We start from the raw sequence: 18,504 nt of genomic DNA on the forward strand, positions 1-18,504 counted from the left end.
GAAACAGGCAAGAGAAAGAAGAAAGAAACAAAAATTATATCTCCGATTCCATGGTGCACAATGTAGAAGAGCTTACTGACCTAATTCCCACCAAGATTCAAAGCCATCAGCCCACCCTGATAACCCTGACCATCCAAACATTATTATCGTGCATTTGAAAGCAACTTCTAGGGAATCATTTTCTTTCAAAACTTTTAAAACAACTTCTCCATCATGTTACAAGTTCAATAATTTCAAGCAAACTCACTGTTGTAATGAGCCTGTCCTAAGAACACACCATGTTAATGCACCAATTATTAGGATCAAGCTGTTGAATATTTGAGGCTGAGATAATTCATCAGGCAGCTGATCAACACAGTATAATAGATGGAACCTACATGCATTGCGAGTTCCAAATATTAAAACAAGGAACAAACCCATACCTCCCAATCAAGGTAGTTGAGCCCAGTTTCATAATCAGTCAGAATGGAAACTGTACATTCCAGGTAAGGCAATTCTTTAGCCTGTATAGGAGGGAATCGACGGTCCCTCAGAGCACTGCAAGATATTACAAATGAACACATAAGCGGGTGCTTTAGATGGCATGAAAATAGGAAAAAAAATGAGTCAAAACATTAAACCTAGCAGAATAAACATATTTCAGTTAAGCCAATCTTATGGCAAATCCATGTAATGAGTAGCAATCACAAACAACTAATCAAAATAAAAACAACTAATCAAAATAACTAGAATGCACATTGAAAAGAAAAACAATAGTTCACTACTAATCAAAGCATCAAATTACTAGACAATGAAAAAAGCTTTTCCCCCTGTTTTTCCCTTGAACTAGTAAGCATTCTGAATCTTTTGGTATTGCATCATCCAATCAACCAAGTTACACATGGGACTACACTTTGGAAACCTCCATGAATCAGTTCATCAAAGTTGTGCAGGATCAACAACTAGGAAAGCTCATTGAATCAGTTCATTAACTTATTGTCACTTGAGTCCATTAACTTCAGAGTCATCATCTTTTCCTTTTCATCCTGCTACTAATCTGCCACAAGGTGAGAGAACTGAACAATCAATCATTTCCGAATTTCTGATCATAAGAGACTCAGTTTTGCCAATAGTTTTAAAAGGTGTACTTCAAGCACACCCAGGCCCAAAGCGCAACCACTCCCTAGTTGTAGCGCGTTGCTTACCAAGTAATGCGCCTTGTTGGATAGACATGCCTCATCTACTTTACCTTCTTAAACAATTTTATTCTTGAAATTTCTAATTGAATACTGAAATTTATATAATTTCATTTCTTTTTTGTTAAATGATTCTTTTAAATGTTTGGAATCAGAATTTTTTTTAATTGATTGTATTAGATTTTGGATTGTATCTTATAAAATTGATATCCATCCTAGGTCACATTTCACTTCGCTCAAGCATGCCTTGTGTTGCACATTGCGCTGAAGCTGTAAGAGACTTTTGAGCCTTAAGTGTGCTTTCTGCCTTTTAAAACTATGTTTTTCCCATGCAGACTACCTCCAGATAGATGATACGAACAGATTCAAGAACTTAGAAAAACTATGCGAAGCGATAGAAGGAAACAAAGACATTCTTGTTCAAATGAGATTGAGGTTATAAAGGACTGAAGATTTGTTTCAAATGTGAAAGGTTTCATCATTTGGGATTATTTTTGGCATCCAAATGATAGATTCAAGTTTTCAGGAAGTCCATCCGGTCCATTTGAAGTAACTATAGTAAGAAATCATCACCTTCAAGCATTACTCATGAAGGCATAAATAAAGGTAGTACTCAATCTTCCCATGTTTATGCCAAGCTCTAATCACAAAAGATTGAACTCTCCAATATAATATGCCTCCAGGTCACCAACAACCAAATTCCAGCAATTCACTCGCAAGCGAAACTCAAGACAAGAAGTTGCTCATTTTGAGAGAATGTGTAATAATGAATCCAATGATGGGGTCTCTTGGTGAAACGAGTAATCTATTCAGAAAAGGAAAAAAAAAACATGCGACTAGATACCAATCTTAAACCAAACTTGATAAGCAGTTGGGATCAATTGAAGCAAGAATTCCGCAACCATTCAAACAAACTGTGTTGTGCTGTCAGAATGGTCAATCTTTCCATTTCTTACAAGTGAAAAGATTTAACTATGATCAACTATGTTAACCGATTGAGGATCTTAAACCTTGATTACAAGGATGAAGTTATCCTAAGCTTTAATAATGAAATGTACAAAAGGGTCCATTGGGGTTTTACAATATTCTTCAACGAATAAAGCTAGAACCTTTTAAGAGTTAGCAACACGCCCTCATGACAACGGTTTTTAGCATCTCAACCAACAAAGCTCATATTCACCTGTTCAAGAGCTAAGAAAAGGTAAGGAGAAGCTCAAACTTGTGAAACGAGTGACTTTTTTAAAAAACAAACATTAAAGAAGCTATGACAACATATGCACAAACTTTTAAGCAAGTTGAAGAAGAAAAACCAACAGTAGAGAGGCTATGATAATGCACACTTGCTTCGTTCATAGTTTCAAGCAAGCCGAAGGAGGTTAAGGATGTTGGATAAAAACAATTTTTCTTTTATTGGAGAAATAATACACATTTATACAAGACACTCAGCAGATTTTGACACCTAAATTACTCATATTCTGACCCCTGATTACACCTATAATTCAGCCCTTATAAAATTGCCTACCATATGTGAGCCCTTATAAAGTAGTCCTACTCTATACAATAGTTGATTCCTTTTACCAGGCATCACTTACCAAAAAGATATAAAATCAGCCAATTATAATACAATCAAATTCCTAAACTTTGGTAATTCTGCCAATTTCCAACACTCCCACTTAAGCTAGTTTGAAAAGGTTTCCATACCCAGCTTGCTCGCTATTGAATTGAAACTTGGACTACGAACTCCTTTAATGAAAATATCAACTAGCTACAACTTAGAAGAAATCAAAGGAGTACAAATTAGTTCATTATCAATTTTCTCTTTGATGAAATGTCTATCTATTCCAATATAATCCATTCTATCATGTTGAACAAGATTATGAGCAATGCTTATTACTGCTTTGTTGTCACAATACAACTGCATAGATCTTTCAATCTCTACCTGCAATTCCTTGACTAAAGTTTTAATCCACATGATTTCACAAATATCTAAGGCCATAGTTTTAAACTCAGCCTCAGCACATGACCTAGCAACTACATGTCTTTTACACCTCCAAGTCACCAGATTGCCTCCCACAAAGGTGCAGTATCCAGGAGTAGACCTTCCATTAGTCATTGATCCTCCCCCATCAATATCGGTATAAGCCTTGACACGCATATGATCTGTTTTTAGAGAATAACAACCCTTTGCCTGGAGTAGCTTTAAGATATCTAAGATCCTCATCGTGGCTTCCATGTGGCCTTATAAAGGAGCATGCATAAATTGGCATGCCATGCTTATAGCATATGTTTGGCCTTGTATGAGACAAATAAATTAATTTAAAACCAAATTAACTTACTGCCAAGTCTTTGATATCTTTCCTCATCAACTAGTACTCCTTTCATTGTTGCTCCCAACTTATGATTCTAATCTGTAGGCGAATCAATAGGTTTACATGCTATCATTCCAATTTTATTCAATAAATCAAGAATACACTTTCTTTGAGATACATATATTCCCTTCTTTGATCTTGCTATCAATACCAAAAAATATTTGAGATTTCCCAAATTTTTTTATCTCAAATTCCTACACCAATTCACTTTCAATTTTTGTATCTCTAAGTCATCTCCAGTTATCGTCAACATAGACAATAAGAATAGTCATCCTCTTTTCAAGTGATTGACTAATGAACACTATATGGCCTTCTTGGCTCTGTCGGTATGTAGATTTGACAAGAGATTGAGCAAATCTTTCAAACTTACAATGAATTTTTTCAGCTTACACACTTTTCCTTGTTGAACTATTACCCTCAAAACCTTTTCTTCCGGATTTCTATGTAAGAAATCATTCTTAACATCATTGAAGTTGTCAGTCTCAATTTGCAACAAGATAGTAGGATTTTGTTGGAGTTAATCTTTAAAATAGGTCAAAGGTTTCCTCGTATTCAATCTCATAGGTTTGTGTATATCTCTTAGCAACTAATCTTGCTTTATATCATTCCGCAAATTAGTAGCCTTGTATTTGATGGTAAACACCAACTTACATTGAACTAAATCCTTCCCCTTAGGAAAATCAACTATGTCCCATGTATCATTTTTGTACAAGGTTTTCATTTTTCCATTTATAGCTTCCTTCCACTTAGGATCAGCACATGCTTCTTGCATATTTTGGGAACTGGACCTAAGGTCAAACGAGTGGTGAAGGCCTTATAGTTGCTTATACTATGATAAGACAAAAAATTGGACAGAGGACAATTGGTACAACTCACATTTTCAAATGGTTATAAGAATGTCCAGGTTAGTATCAAACACTAGGTATTGGAAAGATTCAAGAGAGTAGAATTAGGAGAAATAGAAGACATCTCTTTCTAGAGTCGATAATTGACCGTGTACCAGAGAGATAAGGTCCTAATCTAACCTAGTTTTCCGAGGTCTTCATGAGTAGACAAGTCTAAATTTCCTTTGGTAGGTTGATGGTTGACACCAATATTATTTTCAGCAGCTTCAGCATCTCCTAGATTCTGTTGATCCTCCCCTTTCTTTTTTTATAGTAAATCTATTTTTTCAAAGCAACTAACATCCGTTGTAACAAACATTTTTCAAAAAGGTGGGTGATTGCATTTATAGCCTTTTTTTAGGGGAGAGTAGCCTAAGAAAATACATTTAATGGCTCTACAGTTAAGTTTAGAATGGTCTTTGCTTCAGCTATGAACAGAAGTAGTACAGTCAAAACCTTTTAGAGGAAATGATCCAAGACATGGTATATGAGAAAGATATAGTTTCAAGGTTCCAACAGGAGTTTTTGAGGTAATGACTTTTAAAGGCATTCTGTTTATTTAGTAGGCTGCCACAAGTGTAGAATCTTCTGAAAATTGTTTCAGAACATTCCTAGCTAACATAAGTGGCCAAGCAACCTCTAACAAATATTTAGTCTTCCGTTATGCCACCCCATTTTGTTGGCGAGTATCAACACAGAGATTGATGAATAATACCTTTGTGTAAAGAAGAGGTTCTCATTGAAATACTCTCCTCCATTATCAGATCTAATCAGCTTCACCTGTGTGCAAAATTGATTTTGGATCACTGTGTAATTTCAGATTTTTCTTTGAAGAGGTATACCCATGTAATCCTTTTGTAGTCATCAATGAAACCAGTAAACAATCTCACTCCAAAGAGACAATTTACCTGTGAAGGTCCCCAAACATCAATATGGATGATAGAGAAAGGACTTTCAATTTTTCATTACTTAAAGGATAGGGAACACGAGGACTTTTAGCTAACTCACATACTTCACAGTTGAATTTAGAATGAACTAAGCTGATGCATAGTTTAGGATATAAATGTTGTAAGTAAAATTAACTTGAGTGTCAGGTGTCCTAATCTCCCATGCATTAGCCAATATTCTTCTTTGGCTCACTTAACCACATTTCCCTTTATTTGATAAGTTTGAATTTCTCTTCCTAGACATCTAGGTAGTAAAGGCCATTTTCTTTTTAGCGCCACCAATCATCTTCCATGAAGTGAGGTCCCAAAAAATACGATGATTTGGGAAAGAGTTCCAGAGCAATTGCAGGTTTTAGTCAGTTTTGATGGACAATAAATTGTAAGACATGTTAGAAACATGTAATACAGAAGAGAGTAATTTTTGGTGAAATGGACACATTTCCTTTACCACTTACAAAGGTGAAAGATCTATTTTTGTTTTACAAAACATGGAACATAATATGAGAAAAGATCCAATTCTTTGATCACATATTCATTGGCTCCTGAATCAATGATTTAGGAATTACAATTAGAGAATGTAGAGGTATTAAAGGCTTTTCCAACTGTACCTGATTGTGCAAATGCATGAGAAGTGAAAAATGGGGGAACCTCTGATTGTCCTATGAGCTTATACTAAAGGTCAGGCTACTCTTTTGTAAAAGGCAGGTTCTCAGCACTTAGAGAAGTTGTTGCATTGTCTGTAGTGGCAGAATTTGCAGCTTGCAATGCTTTTGATTGAAAACCTTTGCTGTTTTTAGGGATTTTGTTATTGAAAGATTGTTCAGTCATATGAAACTAGAGTGGTTGATTAACACAACATAGCTGATGAAAAAGTTACAGAAAGGAAGGGGCAAAGGCACTTAAGAAAAGAAAGAAAACGAGCCCAGATGATTCTGATACCATGTTGGATAAAAAACCAATTCTTTTTTAATAGAGAAATAATACACATATTTATACAAGAGGATTAGCAGATTTTGACCCTTAAATTATTCCTATTCTGACCCCTAAATTCTCCTATAATTTAAATACAATTGTCCTACCATATACAAGAACTCCTATAATTCAGTTATACAATTTTCCTACATATAATAGTTGACTAATGCAGCCAAAAGTAAGCTTCTTTGCTTAGAAGGCATTGTGGGGTAAGGTTTTAACTTTGAACCAAATTCAGAAGAGGGGATGGGCTCTAGCAAATAGATGTTATTTTTGTCGAACAAGGAATCCATAGACCATCTACTTCTCCATTGTGAAAATACAAGGGCTTTGTGGGCAATGTTCTTCACTCTTTTTGGAGTGTCTTGGGTGTTTCCTTCCTCGATTAGGGAACTCTCTTGGGTTGGAATGGGTCTTTTGTGGGTAAAAAGCACAAGACAGTTCGGAGAGCGGTTTATGCATTTTTTGGACAGTTTGGAAGACAAGGAATAGAATCGCCTTTAAAGATGGGAATTTGAGGACATGGCAACTTAAAATCTTGCTACATCCTAAAAACATTCTAAAGCCACTTATTAAGTTTGGATTATACCTACTAGTCCATTTAATAAGCCAGTTTCTTTTCAAACTCGTAATGCTTCAACTTCTAAGAAAATGTCAACGAAGTCAAAGCCCATATGGAGGAGTGACATTAATTCTCAAGATTTGGCCTTGCCAATCTCACATTACATTGGACTCTTATAATTCGCATAAGGACCAAAAACCAAATCCACCAAAGCCATCCTAAACATGATCAAGGACGAACAAACAAAGATACAAGATGCTGCAAAAGCAAAAGAAGTATATCACTAAGAATCCAATTGAAATTGCAATTAATTCCAATGCCAAAATGGTCCTAAAATGCATGTTACGCAATTCCTCACATGGTGACATGTTACATGTCAATGACAATTCTTCCAAAGGACAAGTTAAAAAGTCAATAGTAGAATCAAGTTTGAAGTGAAATTAGAATACCGAACCTCAACACTCCACATGTCTATCAACCATGACATTCTCAACTGAAAATCAAATCCTTGGTTCTAAAGCTCAATTCTCTTTGTCACCAGAACTGCTTGTGAGCAACAATTAATGTAGAGGTCAAGGAAGAGTAGCAACACTTGACACATTGGTTGCAGAGGACACCAGCAAGTGTTATTTCTATGTTAAATTAGACATGATTATCAATTTGCTTAGAGTACTGCTAGCCTTTAAATTTGCTTGTACTATTAACTGGAGTTATAGTAGGAGAATTATATTTAGAGCTGAAGTCATAGTAGGAGAGTGTTAATAGACTACTTAGTTGCTTAAGTTTAGCAAATGGTTTAACAGCTATGATATTGTGAAGCTCAGACACGTACATATGTACATCCACTTGCACATAGGCACACAGGCACACATGCATAGATATAAGTTGTTTTCATTAAACATGCACACACAACCATAGAGGAAAAGATTACGGCTTTGTTTAGATCTTGAAAAAGTTTAAGAAAAAACATGAAGGAAAGAAAATAAGAGGAAAAATAAAAGGAAAAAAGAAGTGAAAGAAAATTAAAAAAAAAGGTTCAAATTTAATTAAAAATTTTCAGACATGCTAGTCTAAATTTTCTCTCTTCTTTCTGTGTTCATATAGAAAGTGAAGAATTTGAACATGTTTAAAATTTTTAAATAATTTTCACTACATTTGACTTTCCTTAAGATTTTACATGATAATATATATATATATATAATATGTGTGATTGCTACCTACTTTATTTTTCTTCTTTTCCCTAGTAATTTCCATGATCCAAATGCAGTCATATCTACAATTCTTTCCCTTAAGATTTTCCATGATAAATAAATAAAATAAATAAAAAGGAATGTGTGACTGCCTCCTACTTCTTTTTCTCCAAGTATTTTCCAAGATCCAAATGGAGCCATAAGGTCTCTCTTATGTACATAAACATAGATACAAGGTCACAAAAACACACAGGTTTAAGGTCACAGACATGCATCTATGAATAAAACATGCATCTAGTTGAAGCTGATTTCTTGAATGCATCCAATTAAATATTTTGTGAATCGGTGTTATATCGTCAACCAGAAATTATCAAGCTCTAGCAAAAAATTAGGTATTGGTGGATGAATGTATAATATGAGGGATTAAAATGGAAAGTAATGCGATCAAAAGAAATTTTCAAAATGGAAAGGATAACATTTGAATGGCAAAAGTAAAGCGAATGAAAAGGGCAACTCAACAACCCAAATAATTTGAAACTAGATTCTTTGAGGGTATGGAGCTGGGTTGTGAGAAGAATTTTAGCTGGACAGAGTGACAGTTGAAGTAAGCAACTTAAGTACCCAAATATTTTGAAATTAGATCCTAAGAGGGTAAGTGATTTGGCGTAGGGGACAGATGGGGAGGGAGAGAGAGATTCAAAACCACAGCAAGACATAGAATAAGTAAATAAATGCCTAGCATATGTGTTGCAATAATACCTGGTTAAAGCATAGTCCTTAAAGCCATTGATCAAGCAACGAGCTTCAAGAGTTCCAATACATCCACGCAAACGAGGTTCCCCACCATTCACTACTTTCTTCCAGGTCACAAACAGAGGGCTGAAACCAGAAAATTATTTGTGTCAAATAATGATAACATGCCAATGTGGAGAGCATAAAGCTGTTCATTTGATGTTGTTAAAAACTGGTATTAAATGGGATAAGAGATGGAATGTGGCCATTATATTTGATATCTAAGTTGATAGGAAATGATGAAAGTAAACCATCCAAGACCAATAAATATCTATGAAAAGCAAAACGGCCCTAATGAGATTCAATTCCTAATTCCCAGTTCTTTCCTATTTTCTCATTAGAAACCCTCCTTTATCGAATGATAAAAGAGAAAATAAGCTAAAATTTAAAAATGCCCAAAGTTCATAATTAAATCATGATCACTTGAATATTATAGGAAGACCTGTTTTGTGCACTTCTCCATCTGCTCAATTATCTATTAGTTCTCATATTGTTTTTTTATTTTTTTTAACCAAAAACAAGAGATGTGTTAATTACATAAAAGAGTTCATGACAAGGATAAGGAATCTTTGCCACAAATACACAAACCTGATTAAAACACAAAGAAATCTTTGCTATACAAAGATTTATAAAAAAAGATAGATCACAAAAGAATGTACAAGGATTTCATCTCATTAAGCCCAGCAAGGCTCCTCTCATTGTTGGCCAAACCCTAATGGTGTGCATACTAAATGCCAACTGAACAGAATGAGATTCAAAGGAATGCCTTTAAAATCGTCAGTACACAAGGCCCAAAAAGAAGCAAAGAAATGAAGTAAATCCCACAACATTTATAACATCCTCCATTTATCCTCAAAGATCCTAGCATTTCTCTCTTGCCACAAATCCAAATCAAAGTGTGTTGTGAACCAACAGCATGAGGTGTGGACCATACAAATAAATTCCATGAATTACTTAGTCATCAAGGTTCCATCTTTCATTGGCACATGTCCTTGTAACCACAAACAGTAGTTCCTTCAGTGTCTACAAGTAGAGGCTAGTAGCAAGCAAGCAAAGGAACAACCTCATAAACAAACACAAAATCAGAAGATAATTAAAGGTAATGATAGCAACAACTGATGTATTACTCATATGAAGAACATAACAAAATTTGCACAAGGGTAGCAACCATGTTAACAGGTAGGGTTTACTAACAACTTAACAGATGCAGTTTCAGTATTGCCAATCAATGATTACCAATCACATTGTCAACTTTAACTGAAATTTCTAGCACAACAGATTGTGTCTCCATATATGAACACATGTGTCTCCATATATGGTTTGATTTCTGCAATGCCAATCATAATCAGTTGAAATATTTGAGTTGGGTGTTTATGTGGTTTGAGGCAATCTTTGGCCTAAAAATTAATCTGGATAAGAGCGATATTATTCCTACTGGAGTAGCTGATGTGGAAGAATTAGCCTTGGTCTTCCTATTGTAGAATAGGGAAGCTGCCCACCTCCTACTTGGGTCTTCCTTTAGGAGTCTCTTTCTAATCTTCCAAGGAGTGGGATGCATTGGATGAGAGATTTAGGAAAAGATTGGCAATGTGGAAGAGGCAATTCCTTTCTGAGAACGGGAGAGGGTTGAGAAGATCCAAAGAGACTTTTTATGGGAAGGTGAAGCATCAAAGAAAAGGCCTCATTTGGTTAATAATTGGAATGTAGGCCTCTTAGGCAAGAAGGATAGGGGCCTCAAAATCCGTAACCTTTATGCCCTTAACAAAGCTTTGCTTGGTAAATGGAATTGGAGATTTGCTACAAAAACAGAATCCTTATGGAAACAAATCATAATAGGGAAGTCTAGAGACGAGGACGAGGGTTGGTGTTCGAGAGGGGTGAGAGGTGGACATGGAGTGGGGATGTGGAAATCCATCAAACACAAATGGGAGATTATTAAAGGTAGGTCTCGCTTTTTACTTGGGAATGGGAGAAAGGTTCAATTCTGAAAAGACTTGTGGTGTGAGGATCAAACTTTGGAAGAAGTCTTTCCAAATGTATTTTCATTCATTTATAATAAGGAGGGATGGGTGGTAGAGGCTAGGGAGGTGGATAGGGAAGGGGCTGGTTGGAGCCCCCGTTTTTCAACGTAGTTTAACAACTGGGAGTTGGATGAAGTGGAGAGTCTCTTTCGGAAATTACAATTCTTGGTAGATAAAAGGGAAGTGGAGGACAATCTGAGGTGGAAAGAATCTAAAAGCAACAAGTTTTTAGTTAGATCTCTCAATTCTTCCTTATCTAGGGGATAATAGAGAATTGTTTTCAGCCAATAATATGTGGAGATCTTGGGCACTAGTGAAGGTCAATTTTTTTGCCTAGGAAGCATCATGGGGTAGAATCCTTACTCTTGACAAGCTTACAAGGAGTGGTTAGACTCTCTTGAGTAGATGTTACTTATGCAAAGATGACAAGGAAACCACAAACCACTTGCTTCTACATTGTCCCAAAGCAAGAATGGTGTGAGACTTGATTTTTTCTCTCTTCGGAGTAGAGTGGATTATGCATTCTTTAATTAGAGAGAACTTGTTGGCCTAGCATGACTCTTTTGTGGGGGGAAAAACCATGGATGGTTGCTCCCTTATATTTGTTGTTGACTCTTTGGAAGGAGAGGAACAAAAGGACTTTTAATGACGTTGAGCAATCCGACCAAGCAATCAAATCTACTTTTTTGTATACTTTTGGAAATTATGATAGGGTGTATATAAATGACCATACAATGCTTATATTAGATTTTGTAGATTGGTTGAGCTTAAAGTAAGGGGAGGGGTCTTTTTGTTTCTTTCTTCTACCGCCATTAGGCATTTTTTGTATACTTTGTGTGTACAGTGCTTCGCCTCCTTTTAGGAGCTTTTAATTCATATTTCCTTATTTGCCTATATAAAAAAAAAAGAAAAAAAAAAAAGATCCTTCAGGTTTCCTAGCATTTTCTATTCCAAGTCCACACCTTAATCTTCTTTAGTAAATCTGTCAATAGAATCACATCTCAAAAAAATCCCTCAAAATGTCTATTCCAACAAGAGGAAAGATAGCTTACTAAATTTGTAGGAATTGAACACTTTCATATTCATAGAAGATGCTTGTGCTCCTCAATATCACAAGAAATCAAATATAATTTGGTACCAAGTCCAATTTCTTAACCCCATAGAGAGGTGATTCACCTAAAATATTTGAAACACAAGTATCGGAAGCCCCACATGCTCTTCACTAGTGAAAAAGGACTTAGAGATAGTTACCACAAGCCTCATAAGCTTAATTTGTAGTTAAAGTCATGGAATTATGGATAATATCATTTAGATAGAAGAGGGCAGAAACTTATACGTAGTCACCAAAGACTACATTCATAATTGAATAGAACGTTGTTCTTGCATAGCTTTGCCTATAAGCAATGTAAAATAAATAAATTCCCTCATATTGTGTAAACAGTCTTTTAGCCATCCCCTTATAGGATAGATAGCTTGTGGTATCTTCATCTTTAGGGAAGCTAAGTGAAGTGCTTCATTTTTTTTTTTTATAAGTAAAAGTATTGTATTACAAAGAGGCGCTAAAATAGTGACCCAAGATGTACAGGAAAAAGACACTCCACCCCTAACAACTAAAACAAAAAAAAAAATATATCTAACAAGATATGCAAAAAAACAACCCCTCCCTTAGTGGGAACCCACCCAATCAATGAAATTAATTAATGTCGAAGGACCATTTTTATCAATAATTTAGTCTTCGATCAAAGTAAATGAACAAAAGAAGCTTTCAACCTTTGAATGGATAGCACACCGTCTTCAAAGGCAATTATATTCCTTGCCTTCCAAACTAACCAAAACAAGCATAAAGGCCCGCTTTCCAAACTGGCCTGTGCTTTTTACCCACAAAAGACCCCTTCCATCCCAAGAGGGTTTCCCTAACTGAGGAAGGAAACACCCAAAGAAAGTAAAGAACAACTTCCACACATCCCTTGTCTTTTCACAATGGAGAAGAAGATGGTCAATAGACTCCTCATGCGCTTGGCAAAAATAACATCTATTTGCTAAAGCCTAACTCCTCTTTTGAATTTAATCCAATATTAGAACTTTTCCTCATGAAGCTTCCCAAGCAAAGAAGCTTACTTTTGGCTGCACACAAGGATTCCAGATTGTCTTCATTGGGAAATAAACTAATGAGTCCAGCTCTAAGGCTTTGTAAAGAGACTTTACCAAGAAGTTTCCATCCTTTGATTCCAACCACCGCACCTTATCCTCCTAATCCAAATTCACTCTCTTCCCACACAAACATAATACCAGGCTTTCCACCTCATCCAACTCCCAATCATTGAAAGGCCTAGAGAAATGAGGGCTCTAACTCCCTCCCCCTTTCCCCACTTTCTAAAACAATCCAAACATCTTTCACCCAAGCCTCTTTGGGAGTAGCCAAGTCAAATAAAGTCTAGAGCTAACGAGGTACCCAAACTTCCTAATTACTTTCCACAACCCTACCCCATACCCCTCCCTTACCTCACGAGAACACCACCCACCTCGGTCCTCCCCATATTTCCCCCTTATTACTTGGTTCCAAAAGGCCTCTCTTTCATTTTCGAAGCACTAGCTCCATTTGCCAAAGAGAGCCTTATGGAGTGTAGCAAGGCCCTTAACTCCCAGCCCCCCTTTACTTTTATCTAGACCAACTGTTGTCCACCTTACTAAATAAGGTTTTCGCTCTAAAGGCCCACCTCCCCATAGAAAATCCCTCTAAATCTGCTTCAATCTCATTCTAACCACCCTTGGCAATTAGAGAATAGACATATAATAAATAGGCGGACTAGACAATGTGCTTCATACCAAGGTAATTCTCCCACCCTTAGAGATATATTGCCACTTCCACATAGCCAATCTCTTATTGAAACTTTCCTCAATTCCATCCCAAGCTGCCATGGATTTAAAAAGAGCACCCAATGACATCCTCAAGCAAGTGGACGGTAGACTTCCCACCTTACAACCAAGCTCTAAAGCCAAATCTTCCACATTCTTTACCCTTCCCACCAAGATCAGCTCACTTTTATCCATATTAACTCTCAGCCGAGAGATTGTCTCAAACCACATCAACAACCAGCATAAAAACGTCATCTGCTCCTCCTGTGCCTCATAAAAAACCAATGTATCATCAACATGCAACAAGTGGGAGACCTTGACCCCGTCAGCCCCTATACCCCGCACCTAGCAAGCCGACAAAAAGCCTCCACATACTGCTCTCTTTAAAAGATAGCTAAAGGCTTTCATCACTATCACAAACAGATAAGGCGAAAGTAGGCCTCCCTTACTTAGACCCTTAGAGCTTTGGAAAAATCCAAAGGGGGTTTCATTAATCAAAACAAAAAAAGTTAGCTATAGATAAGCACCACTTGATCCACCTTACCCTTTCTCCCTAAACCCATCTTCTCCATTACCGAAAGCAAAAATGACCACTCCACATGATCATAAGCTTTTTCAGTATCTAGTTTGCAAAGAATCGCCCCTCCATTGCTTTTCAAAATCGAGTCTATGGCTTTATTAGCAATAAGCACTACATCCATAATTTGCCTACCCTCCACAAACGCTTGGGCCTTGGAAATCACCTTAGCTAACACCCCTTTAACCTATTGGCCAGCACTTTGGCCAACCACTTATATAATGCCTTCCCCGCACCCCCCACCCCTTTCTTCGAGATCAACACTAAAAAGGTTGCATTCAAACTCTGCACAAAACGTCCAAATTCATGAAATTCCCTAAAGAAATCCATCACCTCATTCTTCACGAAATCCCATAAAAATTGCCAGAAGGTTATGGAGAACCCATCTAGACCTGGAGCTTTATCCCTGCTAAAATCTGACAATGCACCAAACACCTCCTCCTTCGTAAAAGGCTTCTCTAGCCCTTCCACCTCAAGATTTTCTAGCCTCTCAAAAAATAGCCCACTTATACAGGGCCTCCAATCACCATTGGTAGAGAGCAGAAGCTGGAAAGCTCTACTCACTTCCTCTTTTATTTCACTATCATCAATGATCCATGTCCCATTAATTTTGACTCTAACCATCTGGTACCTCCTTCTATGAGCATTGGTCATTCTATGAAAGAAACTCATGTTTCTATCCCCCTCCTTCAACCATACTTTTCTTGATTTTTGTCTCCAAGACATTTCTTCAAAAAGAACCCACTTTTTATAATTCTCTCTAGCTTCCTTCCTAGATTCCTCCTCTTCCAAAGACAGCTAGTGAGCACTCTTCTTCTTATCCTAGCAATCCACTAGGTTCAAAGCTAGCTCCTTTTGAATTTCAACCTAGTCAAAAACTTCATTGTTCCAACTTCTTAATATAGGTTTCAAAGTTTTCAACTTTTCAACTAGGATGAAACTAGCAAACCCACTAAAATTAAGCCCCTCCCACCATGTCCTCAAGACATTCTTGAAGCCCTCCTCCTTCAACCACATGTTTTTCAAATCTAAATGGTGTGGGACCTCTCCTTAACCATCCCCCATCAAGAAGAATCGGGAAATAGTCTGACACCGACCTAGCAAGAACAGTCTAAATAGCCCTAGGAAAATGATCTTCCCAATCTTCAAAAAACAGGAAGCGATCAATTCTCGACTTAGATCAATTATTTAAGCCACCGCTCCAAGTGAAAAGACCTCCCTAAGGGGGCTGCTCCAAGTAAAGTATTTCATAACACTATGCTTGTCAAAATAAGTCTCTAATAAGAGATATAAGGTATTACCCATAATGACCCTATTGACATAATAATATATATATATATATATATAATCTATCATATTTCCCTTTTTGATAGGTAAAAGCAACAGAAAATTTTATAAATGAAGAGAAAAGGTTGCCCAAAGGTCAACCCAAACCATACAAGAAGTATACAACAAGCACTAAAAGGCAAAAGCAATAAAAAAATAAGAGGGGATACAAAAAATCTCACCCACCCTCACCTAGAACCCAACCAATCACAAAAGTCGATTAAAGGTAAAGGTCCATCAACTATATACAACTTAGTCCAATACCAAAAACTACACACAAAAGAATTCTTCATCCTATGTATTGAAAGTTCTTCATTGTCAAAAATTATCCTATTTCTTTCCTTCCACACCACTCAAAAAAGGCATAACGGAGCCAGCATCCAAGCCTTTTTACCCTTCTTACCTCAAAGGACCCATGCCAACCAAGTAGAGCTTCCCTAACCAAGAATGGAACAACCCATGTAACCCCAAAGAGAGCAAATAATAACTCCCACAAAACCCTAGTCTTTGTGCAACTCTTCCTCGGCAAAAGAAAGGAAACATATGTTAGCTAGGGTTCACCCCCTCCTCTTTAGCAAATCCAACGTTAAGATTTCCACATGCGGATTCCCATGCAAAAAAAAAAACCACTTTAGGAGGCACATACAGACTCCATATGATACTCTTCGAAAAAAGGACTGCATTTCCAAGCTCCACTCCATTGTATAGACTTAACAGAAAAAAATCCCATCTTTTGATAGTTTCCAAACCACCCTATTCTCCAAATTTGCACTTACCCTTTTTCTTTGAATTGTGAAGAGGAGTTGTTCCACCAAGTCCACCTCCCAATCATTGAAAGACCTAGAAAACAGACTCCAACTCCCCCCCTCCACCAAAGGGTCCCAAACCTCCACCACCCACTCCTCTTTGGATACCGCCAAAGCATACAAAGAAGGGAAAGAGTAACACAAAACCTCATCCCCGCACCATTTATCTTTCCAAAATCTAACTCTTCTACCACTACCCACAAAGAACACAATGTCGTTGCTCAACAAAGAACCTTCTTTCCTAATCTCCTTCTACAATCCCACTCCAAACCCCTCTCCCCCTTCCCAAGTATGCCATCCTCCTTCAACTCCATACTTTCTACTAATAACTTCCTTCCAAAGAGCCTCCCTTTCTTCCATGAAGCACCAACTCCATTTACACAAGAGGGCCCTATTAAGCGTTGAAAGGCATCTAACTCCCAAACCTCCCTTATTTTTCTTTGAAACAACCTCCCACTTGACAAGATGAGTCTTCTGCTCCAAAGCCCCTCCTCTCCAAAGGAAGTCCCTTTGGATTTGCTCAAGTCTCAATCTAACCGCTCTAGGCATACGAAAAAGAGACATGTAGTAGATAGGCATGTTGGAAAAAGTACTCCAAATGGGAGTGAGTCTCCCTCCCTTAGAAATAAATTGACTCTTCCACAAGGCTAATCTCTACCGAAACCTCTCCTCCACCCCATCCCAAACTGCCACTAATTTGTACGGCACACCCAAGGGAAGCCCTAAATAAGAGGAAGGAAGCGCCCCCATCTTGCGCCCAAGCTCAAGGGTCAACTCCTCCAAATTCTCCACCCTCCCTACCGGTAGAATCTCACTTTTGTCCAAATTAATTCTCAAACCAGAGATAGCTTCAAACCACATTAACAACCAATTCAAATAAGTCAACTAGTCCCTAGTAGCTTCACAAAAAATCAACGTATCATCGGCATACAGCAAGTGATCTGAACCCCTCACCACCCCTCCCTTTAACCCTACAACCTGTTAAAAATCCCTCAGTCTCTGCTCTCTTGATGAGGCAACTTAAAGCTTCCATTCCAATCACGAAAAGATAGGGGGATAGGGGGTCCCCTTGCCACAATCCCCTAAAGCTATGAAAGAATCCCGTCGAAGTGCCATTAATCAAAGCCGAGAACGTCGCAATAGAAATGCTCCACTTTATCCAACTTGTCCATTTCTCACTAAACCCCATTTTTTGCATTACCTGGAACAAAAAATCCCAATTTAAGTGATCATATGTCTTCTCTATATCCAGATTACACAGCACCCCACTCTCATTGTTTTTCAATAAAGAATCTATAGCCTCATTTGTAATCAACGTAGCATCTAGGATTTGCCTCCCCTCAATGAAAGCATTTTGGACCGAAGATACCACCTTACCCACCACCTTCTTTAACCTATTAGCTAACACCTTCGTCAACAACTTTTTTTTTTTTTTTGATTGGAAACGACACAAAGATTTATTGATAGAAAAAAAGTACAAAAGAAGGATGAGGAATCCTCCTGCCCAAGACAGCTAAACTAAAGAAAAAAACATTGAAAAACGCGCAACACTCTAAAAAGACCACTCCTTATGGAGTACATACAGCTATCCAATCAAGAAGTAACGCATTAAGGGGAGTCCCCTTAAAAACCTTGGAACAATAGGCCCAAAGAGAAGCAAGGAAAACAATAGAGTCCCATAGAGCCTCTGAATTCCTTGCTTTATCCTCAAAAATCCTAGCATTCCTTTCCCTCCACACAATCCGAATGAGAGCGATGTTTGCAGCTTGCCACAAGGCTATCCCCCTCTTAGACGAACCAAATCCATTGAATTTGATGTACATCATGTCAAGGATGCTTCTCGGGGGAACCCAATCCATCTTAGCTAACTGAAATAACCTGTGCCATAACCCAATCGTCAAGGAGCAATGAAGAAAAATATGATCAGCTGATTCCCCATGCTTCATGCACAGAATACAAATATCCGGACTAAGGGCTTTGTAGGGTCTTCTCACTTGTAGCATGTCATTAGTATTCACCTTCTTATG

At 37.4% G+C, this 18,504-nt stretch overlaps 1 protein-coding gene across 2 annotated transcripts in view; it reads right to left on the minus strand.

Moving 5' to 3' along the window:
- LOC100255042 (uncharacterized protein At2g38710) overlaps positions 1 to 18,504 on the minus strand; it is a 30,204-nt gene that overhangs the window by 1,451 nt on the left and 10,249 nt on the right. For both annotated transcript variants that reach the window (XM_002268122.5, XM_059741463.1), the window contains exons 2-3: positions 8,859 to 8,978; positions 423 to 537 (exon numbers count right to left, since the gene is read on the minus strand). In XM_002268122.5, coding sequence (XP_002268158.2) covers positions 423 to 537; positions 8,859 to 8,978 — 235 coding nt within the window. The remainder of the gene's footprint in view (positions 1 to 422; positions 538 to 8,858; positions 8,979 to 18,504) is intronic.

The sequence above is a fragment of the Vitis vinifera genome, chromosome 13 (assembly GCF_030704535.1).
Source record: "Vitis vinifera cultivar Pinot Noir 40024 chromosome 13, ASM3070453v1".
Taxonomy (NCBI): domain Eukaryota; kingdom Viridiplantae; phylum Streptophyta; class Magnoliopsida; order Vitales; family Vitaceae; genus Vitis; species Vitis vinifera.